This window comes from Pinus tabuliformis, chromosome 9, assembly GCF_031772625.1.
Source record: "Pinus tabuliformis cultivar Carrire ecotype Pingquan chromosome 9, CPIR1, whole genome shotgun sequence".
NCBI lineage: Eukaryota > Viridiplantae > Streptophyta > Pinopsida > Pinales > Pinaceae > Pinus > Pinus tabuliformis.
Window position 1 is genome coordinate 281,243,481 of NC_142307.1, and position 11,264 is coordinate 281,254,744.

The 11,264-nt window shown below is 35.7% G+C and overlaps 1 protein-coding gene across 1 annotated transcript; it reads left to right on the forward strand.

Annotated features, from left to right (window-relative positions):
* Positions 1–10,068: 10,068 nt before the first annotated feature.
* On the forward strand, positions 10,069–10,896 carry LOC149148265 (uncharacterized). The gene is made up of 2 exons (XM_089445883.1): positions 10,069–10,392; positions 10,500–10,896. The coding sequence occupies exons 1-2, from the start codon at positions 10,168–10,170 to the stop codon at positions 10,575–10,577; spliced, it is 303 nt and encodes a 100-aa protein (XP_089302009.1). The 5' UTR covers positions 10,069–10,167; the 3' UTR covers positions 10,578–10,896.
* The last annotated feature ends 368 nt before the right edge of the window (positions 10,897–11,264 follow it).

Sequence of the window (11,264 nt, forward strand, 5' to 3'; positions counted from 1 at the left end):
GAAATAAAATGTTACTAGGTGAATTTTACTTTAAGCGTTAATTTTAGTGGTTGTTGTTTAAGTCAAGAGGTGGCGGAGATGAAACTCGTGGTGTAAAGACTCGACTCGAAATCACTAAAAAGATGCACCTAGGATGATTTAAACAATCTTTTCTCTTCGATGAACTTCTAAACTAAGAAAGAGTTTGAGAAATGCAACTACTTTGTAAACACAAATCTTTCTCAATTAAACAAATTAAAAGAAGAGCTTTTCCTTTCCAAAGCACTCAAAACGAGACAACTAGCTATTTCACACAAATTTCCCTTTTCTTTTCAAAGCACTCAATCACTACAAAAGACAAACTTTTCCAAAAGAGATTTTGTTTTTTATATTTTGTAAAAAAGACACTCAAAACTAATGAAAATGACTAACTTTGAGAGCTACAAACTATAAAAAGCTACTTGAAGTCAAAGCCTACTAAAAGTCTTTTTGAGGATGTTTTACTTAGCTAAATGTGAGCTAAGGACTAATTTATGCAGAATCACAATTAGTCAAAAAACAACCAATCTTTCGTTTTCTTTTTGTAAAAATGAAAATTCCAAACTTTCAACTACAAGCTTTTCAAAATTTTGAAATGAGAAAACTCAAAGCAAATTCCTCAACAAGGGGAGATTTCATAAATGGTCAGACTCACAAGAATACCAGTAGACACCAAGGTAATCTGAGGTCCCTAGGCCTTCTAAGCTCAGAGCCACTACACAACCAAAACGAAAAACAAACCCAACAAGCAAAATTCCTAGGAATTCCACCTAAAACCCTAATGCTAATGAAATTAAACCAAGGAAAGTTTTTGACAGGGAACAAGCAGGTCTGGGCAATGGCTAAAACTTATAAACAAATTCTAAACTGATAAAAAAGAGGAAAATTTGAAATTCTTCAAATTTTTGACAGGGTACGCAGGCAACCTGTTTACACAGGTGCGTCTACGCTCTGTGCACAAAGCAAAAGTGCGTACAAGTACGCACTGTGCTTAACTCAGAGGGTGCGTACCTCTCCCAAAACTATGAAAAATGAAAACTAACTCAAAATTAACTAAATTCACCCAATCCCACAATCATCAAGTCAAAAACAGAAACAGAAAATACAGTTTCTCAGGTCAAAGTATAGACAAAGAAAACAATCAAGTCCCCAGTGGAGTCGCCATTCTGTCGCGCGGAATGAGTCGATCTTGCGGACAAGATAGACCTTCCTAGAATCTAAAGAAGACCTAACGAAAAGCAAACCAACCAGACACTATCTTTCTCTAAATATGCTTCAATAAACAATAGCAAACAAAGGTTTTTAGGGCCTACCTTTGGTCCAACGCAAGCTTGTGGATGCCCTCGCTCTTTTGATCCAAATGAGCTCCTCTTCGCGAATCTGCAAACAAAAACAAGGCAAACAAATTAAATAGCACCTGAAAAACCAATTGCATGAAACATATTTAACATGAAAGTCAAGGAGTCCATGAAACAAATAACATAAGATACTTGTTGAGAAAAATGAGTTTGATTGTATTAATTCAAAAGAAGAAGAACTTTGCAACCTTTGCCTTGACGTTGTACAAGCTCCTCCCAGGGTCCAACAAGATGTCTCCTCTACTTTGACAAGCTTCACTCACTCTCCAATGGAACCAAGAGGTATGTGATCTTTCCTCTCAAGCTCAACCAAAGAGTCTTGATTTCACCAGCATTTACCCTCAAAATGTTCAGCTTCTAACCTCTCTAGTCCTCACCCCAATGCCTGTATTTATAGTGCAATGGAGGGAAGTTACTAGGTCCTCCTTCAAAGGGATAGCTCCTTTAGTCAAGGGATTAGCTCCTTCTCTTTTGGGATGCATGAACCACCTCAGAGCGAACAATCCACGTCAAAATTCCTTCTAGAAAACTCTAGAATTAACCAAAAGTGAGTTTTTTAAGATAAAAATTGTGCCTTTTGACTTTCACAGGGGTCTGCACCTGCACCGTTAGGAATAGAGTGGGTAGGTACGCAGCTTTTGTACTCAAAAGGTGCGGGACCGCAGGTGAAAATGAGAGAAAGTGCGGAACCAGAGTTACATTGATTTTTAATGTCTTTCTCCCACTTCCAAAGCTTGATTTGAAGAGCTGAGGTCCTAGACTTGCTTAGGAGGACAATACAAGTGATGATAGACCCATACTGACTGCAAATAATCATGGTGACGATATTTTTGTGTAACACCTGCTTATGGCAATGAGTACAAAATAATTGCATCTTCTTTTCAACATAGCCTCCATTATCCAATGGACCTTTGGCTTTCTGTCTCTTTTGTTTTGAAAGTTTCCTGTGTATGGCTATCCTCTTCCAATACCTCGAAACAATATGGTTATTCAAACCACAAAAGGAACATGTAATTTTTCTCCAAATTTTATGTGAAGATTTACCATGTTTATCATAATCAAAAGAAACTTGATTAAAGGCAGATTTATACCTTGCACATTCACCTTTGTCGCCTTCTTGAGGAGGTGAATTTCTTTAGAATACCAACAATGGTTTCAATGACCTTAGAGATTTCAACATCCTCTTGTTTTCCATTTCCACTAGTTGCATGCTTATGAGCATATTCTTGCAAAGTGGGTATAAAAATTTTGCATTCGTCATGAACACAAACTTTACAAGCTTGAGGTAATGAACATGTAATGAAATTCCTTCTTGGAACACTTTCATGTGCCTCCTTGCCTTTGGAGAATTCTCCATCATGTTTTCCGTAACCAAGACCCAAATACCTAGACCTTTCCTCAACAATAATTGGCTCAACTATGCCTTATGCATGTTTTCCTAACCCTTTACCTTCATAACCCATCTTCATCAATAAGTTGGACCCTATTCCTCTAGTGTGTCTTTAAAAAGCACCAACACATTCATTTTGAGAGGAAATTGAAGATAAACTTGAATTGCATACCTCATTTTCATGCACATACTTGTCTAGGGTTTCCTTGGCATCATGGAGTGGAATCTCTATCTCATGCATGTTTTCAAGAAGCTCTTGCTTCTCCTCCTTCATGGCCACCAACTAATCTTGAAGTATAGTGTTCTCCTTCCTATTTTCATATAGCTCTTGCACCATCTCTCTCATGATGATAATCTCTTGCAACATCTCTTCATCAAAGAATCTTTCTAAGGAAGATGGATTAGAGACACCACTTGTTGAAGCTGTCATCACACTTGTAATGCATCAAAAAGCTTCACAAATATGTAACCATTAAAACCCTACTTGCACAAAACTCAAGAAATCAAGAAAATAACATTTCCTCTTATAAAACTTGATCTGTTATTGAATGTTATTTTTGTTGTGCTAATTTCAACTTCATATTTATAAACAAATGCTTGTCTACTGCGTCACGTACATAGGTTTTCTGATGGTGTTTGTAAATCAAAACAGGTAAATTTATGACAAGTTTTATTTTAGAATCATGAGAAAAATAACATGAAAGACAAGTTCTAAACAAAAACAAGTAAATGTACAAAAAACAATTAATACAGTGTTTTGATAAAGGAGTTCACCCCTCCTGGGCTACATCTCCTTAGTCCAGCTTCCACGGCTTGGGCCTTTGTATTTTCTCAAAATGGAAAAAATGTACAGTTTACAATGCTCTACGACTCCTAAAACCTGCTTCAATGGACTCAGAGCATCAAAATCAGCTACGAACACCTTTTCCTGAGCTCAATTTGGTTGAATTTGCTCCAGTTATGACCAAAACTGTTTTCTCCTAGAAAACCTCCACTAAAACAGGAGGAACTCCAGTTAGTCCTGCTAATTTTGGAGGAATCTCCGAATTTGTCGGGTCCACCAATTTCTATACCAAGTTAACTGCGGGTTAATTAAATGTTAAGTTTTGATTATTAACGTTAAGCAAAACTAATTAATCACTAAACGTGATTAGCGCAATTCCGCATTTTAGTGGCTAACTGTTAACCCTAGCGGTCTCTTTAGAAGAGGTTAAATGGGCGGTAAATTTCGCGGCGTATACTAGCGGTTTCTGTTAATTGTGAACCATATTCGTTAACCGAGTAGGGTCTTCATGGATGTGGTCACATGGTGGCATTGAACGTACAGTTTACGTTACCAGTTGTTGACTGTTTGGATAGCAGTAACCGTCGGAGGAGTGTTCACATGGGATATAAAATGTTGTTGTTATATTTTTTTTGTGCTAATCGTTTTGTTAGCCATAACTGTAGCCGTTACTGTTTGGTGGTGTTCACATGGGAGGGCTGGCCTGCAGGTTGTCCCTCCTAACCCCCCAATGCAAACCTTTGAAAATTCAAATAGTTATTGCGACCATTGAATGTTAAGAACCACCCGTGTGGCTCAACGTTAAGGCTTGGAGTTTGCTTGGAGTAGGTCCCGGGTTCAACCCGCCCGGTTTGCCATAAAATTTGAACACTGCGCTATAACCGATCCTTTAGGGAGGGACACATGGTGACCTTCAGGCTTGCCACTTGTCCCCTCCTCATTGGACCAATTTCAACCAATAGAAATATGCCACGTCACCACAGTTGATAACCAAACCACCATTTGAAACTTGGTGAATTATTATTAAGCATTGACCGACGTTGACCTTGCCCAGTGATCTTCCATGTCAGTAGTACAGACTGTTGACTGTGCCATGACTGGGATTTTTTTTTTCAAAATTTCTTCTATTTGGCAAAGTGGTCAGCAGGCTCTATCTTCCTCATACGAACTCTGTTTTGGACGAAATGAGTTGTGTTGGGATCAGTTTACCGAGACAGACACGGTTGTTTAGGTTTCTAATGATTTTGAGAACTTTATTTTTGAGCTAATTTTTGCCCCTAATCCAAATTCCTTTCAGTTAGACAAATATTGATGCTTGTAGTCAAAATTTATTATCCTTGGATTGACCTTTATAGTGATCTATCGTGCATGCCAAAAGAAGATCATATGCCAAAGTTACAACCCCAAAAAGTTGATGTTCTAAATAACCCCATCGAGGCCCATAATATTTTTTACACTTCACCTCCTAGTGTTAGTTTCTTCGATATTTAGGGTTTCCCATTATTTCTTCATTATAAAAAGGCCTTAGAGCCTTGTTGTAACACAATTCAGAAGGCATGTAGTTGTCACATCTCTTCGCGGAGATACACTACTACCATTCAAGTTAGTTTGGCTTTAATTTTTCTTGCAAAGAGTTTTCAGCATTTTCTATTTATTAATTGAAGTTTAGTTTCATTGTATCTCTCTGTTTTTTATTTAAATATGTATTTCATTTCATTCCTTCATAAATCTTGATCATCTATTAGAGAATTTTTGTGGTAAAAAATGGGCCTTCAAACAAAATTGTACAAAAAAAATAAACTTTATGAGAACCAATAACATTCAATATTATGATGTTAACCATTGCAGGTGATTCATCATTTTTGGAGCAAAAAAGTAAAAAGGGAAAAAAAATAAAAAATAACTACTTTTTCAACTCATATTTTCAACTTATCTCCCTAAACCTTTACTCAAATTTTGAGCGGGAGCACTCGTTGGATGTAAAATTTATTTTTTCATCCAAGGAGTAACCATGTTGCATACTTTCGATGGACCCCACCACACAAAAAATGTGAAATACATGAACAACATTGAAAAAGTGTGATTGCAAATCACGTTTTTAATGTTTTTCACATTTTTCATCTAGTAGTGTCTATTGAAAGTATGCAACATGGGGACTCGGATGCAAAATTAAATTATGCATCCAACAAGAGTTTTTCCTTGAAATTTGAGTAAATTCGTAGGGAGATAAGTTGAACATACAAGTTGAAAAAGTAGTTTTTCCTTTTTTTCCCTCAAAAACTTAATGAAGTAATCTAATCTTATTTTATTATTTCCACTATCATTTTATATAATCTTAGGAGGCCCCTTTTAGACCTCAAAACTTCTCTAAGGGGGGGTCGGTGCTCCTTCCATGCCCTAACTTGTCCTTTTGGCCGACCACACTTCGTCTTGACTAAGACTAGGTTTCGAACTCTTCCAGGCTAAGTTTCACGTTGAATTTATTTTGTGGCTTGATGATCACCAACCTCTCAGAATTTTCAAATGTTGCTCCTATTCATTTTCTTAGCCATAAATTCTTTTCAACATTTAATGAAGATTAACTAAGTGGTTTCACGTGCAACTCCGTAGCAGTGTGGATGATTCACGCTTAATTCCCAAACTAAACCATTCATTTCAAAGTGATTCTACATGAATAAAACCATTCAAATAACTGGTACTTTGAACTCATAAACACAAATGGAAACAAAATGTAATTACAAAGGAAAATCTCCAGAGCTTCTAACACATCTAGGAGTACTCCATTCTCTCAATTTTCTCTCATCCAAATCGATGCTCGTTTTGGGTGTGGGGTTTGTGATCCAAAGTTGGACTCACACAAATGATTTACATTAAATTAAAGACCACAACATATCGGGAGAGAACTCTTCCAGACATCACAATAACCTCACATAATTTTTCCAGATCTTGCACCTCTCTACCAAGTTCTAAAACACAAACAAACAAAGGAAATAGTGTTACAGAGAAACTAAATCAATTTTCTATTGCTCAAAAGAACAACATGTTCAAGTGGTTCGTTGCACTGACTTCTACTCTATCTTAGCTATGTTCCTCAAGTTTGTCTCTCTTATGTCTACCACGAGAGTCTCCCTACTCTCCTCTTCCCAATAACTCTCTATTGAATTATCTATATTGAATAAAAGCAAACACAAAATATCTTGACAACATTAACGAGTGGCACACCTACCCCAATAATCTGAACTTCCTAATTCCTAAATTTGACACTTGTTACATTTGCAAAGACCCACTTGGCTCAAAACACCAATTCATAAAAACAACCTAGCAACTATTTTCTAAAGTTTCACACTAAAATTCTTAAATTTATATTTTATACAAATTTACATTAGGCAATTTCTATGATCCTTTTGAGTCAAAGCAAAATGGATTGGCCCTAATTGAAGCACCTCCCTTATATAACTTTTTAAGGGACATTTTTTATATAGTACTCTCTAAATGAAAATTTATATTCAATAAAGTTTATGTGATAAGTAATTCATCTAAAACTTTTAGAATAATGATCATTTATTATTGTAACATGGAAATATATAAAATAATAATAAGACTAAACATGATAAATTTTTGTTTCTTATGGTTAATATCATCAAAATTATTTCTTACTGTGAACCTCATAAAAAAATTAGACTATTTTAAATTATTAAAAAGATAATTTAAAATTAAAATTAAATTTAAATTTAACCTTTATTATTTTCAATTCTATCAATTTTATGTTTTTTTCAAAATTTTACATACAAAGTTATCACTTTCCTAAACTTAACATTATAAGAATTTGATTTTTTATTTTTAACATAATCCCAATCCAAATAAATAAAAAATATTAGTTTTCCAAACTAAACATTATAAGATTTATCAGTTTTCCAAATTAAACATTATAAGATTTTGACTTTTTACTTTCTAACATCATTTGAAATTATAATTTTGAACTATGAAAATCATTATTTTGAATTTAAAATTAGATTTCAACCCTTTGCAATTTTGCAATAGTAATTATTATTTATAATTTTAACAATATATATTATTTTTTTAATATTTTAAATAAAAAATATTGTTTTCTCTTTGGGTATTACTAAATAATTTTTTCTTGAGATTTCATTAATAAAAATATTAATTTATTTTTTTTCTAATTTTTATTAATTTTTTTTTTTCTATAATTTGAAATTAACATAAAATTTATAATATGTTTGAATTACGATAATTTTTTTAATAAATATTATTATTATGCTAAGATTTATTATAATTTAGTATAAGGTAGATGTGTAGGCGTTAGATGTTAGATGTGAAATGTGTAGGAGTTAAATATGTGAATATTTTTTAAATATTGGGTTCATCAGTATATATTTGTTATGTAAACATTTTTATTTCATCAAATTACATTTAAAAAATAATAATAATAATTTATAATTAAAATAAAATTGAGATTAAATAGTAAATTTATGGGAGGTTTTTGGGCTCCAAGTCTTCATAATCCATGGTTTTACCTATGGTATTCTTTTCTAATGTTCAAATGACATTATATTAAATAAAAAATAAAAAAATTTAATGGTTACTAATTAAAATAAAATTGAGATAAAATAGTAAATTTATGGATGGAAGCTTTTGGGCTCTAGTTTTTATCAAACCATGATTTTTCCCCTGGTATTCTTCTTTAATATAGCTTATTAAAAGTATTCTTCGCTAATGTGAGGCATTCCTTACAATAAAAGATTTTAGTTAGATCAAAATAAATCCTAATTTCCACAACAAATATCATAACCCTGAGCAATTTTCTTATCGAATTTGGCAAAGGAAACCACTCCATAATGTCACATTACACAAAGACTTTATAGCTTTGTAGATACAAAAATTCCACTGGATAACGTGTACAACACGGCTAATGTAACGACCTGCAGTTCTGGGCGCGCGGATGGACAGTGCGTGCGCGTGGGTAGGCTGAACAAACAACGTTCAGTTGAAGCTTGGACGAGCTGCGGTGGGGCATTGGTGCGAGCGACAATATGTTATGCATATGTGGATTGGGCGAGCGTGTTTATATGCGTGGTAGCATGGTGATAAAGTTATGAAGGGCGACCAACGATGTGCGAAGCCGATGGAGGTTGAGAGCATGCGTAGGAGGGGCCGACATGATATTCTTGGGCAGGACGACATAGTGATAGCGCGGTTGTGGGTGAAGGTGTGGGCAGGAGCGCCCGGTGGTTGGGTGAGGGCGTGCATGGGTGTGTGGTGCCCGACGGATGGTTGAGGCGTGCACGGGTGTGTGGCGCCCAGTTTATGCGACGGAGTGCCCGATGGTGAAATGTTGGTGGGCGCCCGGTTTGTGCGACGACTTGGCACGGGTTCTTGGGTGACTCGGGTGAGCGCCCGCCCGTCGTGCAAGTGTGCACGGAGACTTGGTGAAGTGTTGAGATTGTGAACGGAGGTGTGTCTCGGGCAGAGGCGCCCGTGTGTGGCGACTTGGAGGCGCGCCCGAGTTGGGCAAACAACACGATCGTGCGACAAGGTGAACGAAGGGTTGGAGAGTCGTGCGGCGACCCCGACGAGCTGGGCAACCGAGTTTGCCGAAGTTGTGAAAATTGGCTAAGTGTAAATTTGGGGTTTCCCAAGATTTAACTTGTACTTTGTAAAAGTGAAGATTGTATAATATATTGATTTGGGCAGACTCATATTGCAGGGAGTTGCCCCTCCCTTTATACTGTTGTGCATTTCTCTTGTATAATGTTGTTTATGTGAATGTTATGGGCTTTCACTTGTATAAAGGAACACACATTAATAATACTTAGTTGCGAAATACAAACTAAGTAGGATAAGTGGAATGTTAGGCATAGTCTACAATCGTAAGTATTGGTGAAAAGAAAACGATTGATAGTGTCGCACCTCGCTATAAGCGGTTGAAAAACTACCGCAGGTGTAGGGGCGTGACAGCTAAGGCCCCATTCACGTTGAGCGTTTGTTCATCTAGACATTCCAAAACATCCCCAAATATACGCAGCTTTGCACGAAGCGAAGTATTGGCCGTTGCATCATATTTTCAACTTGAATGATATTTTTCTTTTTAATTTAATTGTTGGATCTTAACGTACTACACAAATATCTATTAAATATGGAATTATCTTAATTTAAATTTGCTGATCAAATATCTATTAAATATGGAAATATTTCGCAAGCGGTTAAGAGCTCGTCTTCCTCGGACGTAAGGAAACAGGTTAACGGCCCAAGACCCAGAGGCATCTGGCAGGAGTGAGAGCCTGCTCCCGATTACGGACCACCAGCAGGGTTATGCCAGGTGGCGTGGTTTTCCTATTTAACAGTGATGAGTCAAACCCAGCATTCGCGGATAGCAGCCAGAGATGGCTGTCCTCACTGTTGGTTTGACACCTGAGTTGATAGGTTTTACCACCTTCGGAAAAAAAAAAAAAACATCTTAGTGTTATCACTATATTTTAAATTTAAAAGAAATCAGAAATTAAAATTCCAAATATCATTTACAAGGGTTTGGAAAAAATGCAGAGTGGGCGCGTTTGAATAAAACGCTGAAGGAAAAGGCTAAAGAGAATTTAAGGAGAATGATGCAGCTTTCGGATGATGGAAGGATAAAATCGGAGGAGCTCAATACTTCAAAGACTGTAAGTGACATTACACGTGTTCAATTTGAACCCAGTGACTGTCTAGAGGGCACAGTGGCGGTTAGGGAAATAAAACGGGAAGTTGTTGAACGATTTGGAAGTGTGCGCAATTATTTAAGAAAATATCCCCATCCATTTCCAGATCCAGATCCTCGTCTACAGGAGGTACTGCAACTGAGCTTTTATATGAATCTATGGTTTTCAATTATCTAATGTTGTTTATATGACCAGTAACATTTTCGTTGCTGATGCTGATGTTAATTTATATGCAGCAACGCGCGACCCCGCTGGATTTTGGAGGTGAAGCTGGTTGCTCCAGCTACGCCCTCGACAAACATACATATGGGTAGCAACTGATTCCCCTGCAGAGGCTTCTGCTCCAAACTTCATGTACACAGGGCATATGGGGAGCGAACTGTTATTATGTGAGCTTCTCTTTATGTAATGATGAAGTAAAAGTAAAAGTATATTCTATGGAATGAGACTGCGATAATCTTAGCTACCTAGCCTAAGCTCTCATTATGTATCGCAGTAAGTCTATGTAAATATGAAATAAACATAAATTAGCCATGGTAATGGTTGCTGTAAGTTAATGTAAATAAGAAATAAACATAAATTAGTTATTGTAATGGTTGGTGTAGAGGTACATCATTAAAAATCAGTATGGCAAAAATTTCTACGGTTTAAACTTTTCATATATTTGGTTTATTTTGGATGTTTTTCTTAATTATTTTTGTTAAAATCTAATGGGAATTAGTTGGAATTATATGTTTAAGATTTGAAATTTGTAAAATTTGTGTGTTTCATGAAGGTTAAATACTTTTTTTTATATTATGATTTATTATGTAAATCAAAATTTAGAAAAATTCTAGGATTACAGAACAACCTTAACAAAAATTAGCAAAACAGAGTATCGTATGCTCTTTTTTTTTGGTTGTAATGAGAATCTAGAAATTATTTGGATAGTGTGACAGGGTAGTGCAATTTGAAATTTACATATTACAAAGATTTTTTAGAAAACAAAGTAAGTTTTGTTC

Coding starts and splice junctions, on each gene's coding strand:
- LOC149148265 (XM_089445883.1), top strand. CDS start 10,168: ATGATGCAGCTTTCGGATGATGGAAGGATAAAATCGGAGGAGCTCAAT. Junction 10,393..10,499: donor CAGATCCTCGTCTACAGGAG/GTACTGCAACTG, acceptor ATTTATATGCAG/CAACGCGCGACCCCGCTGGA.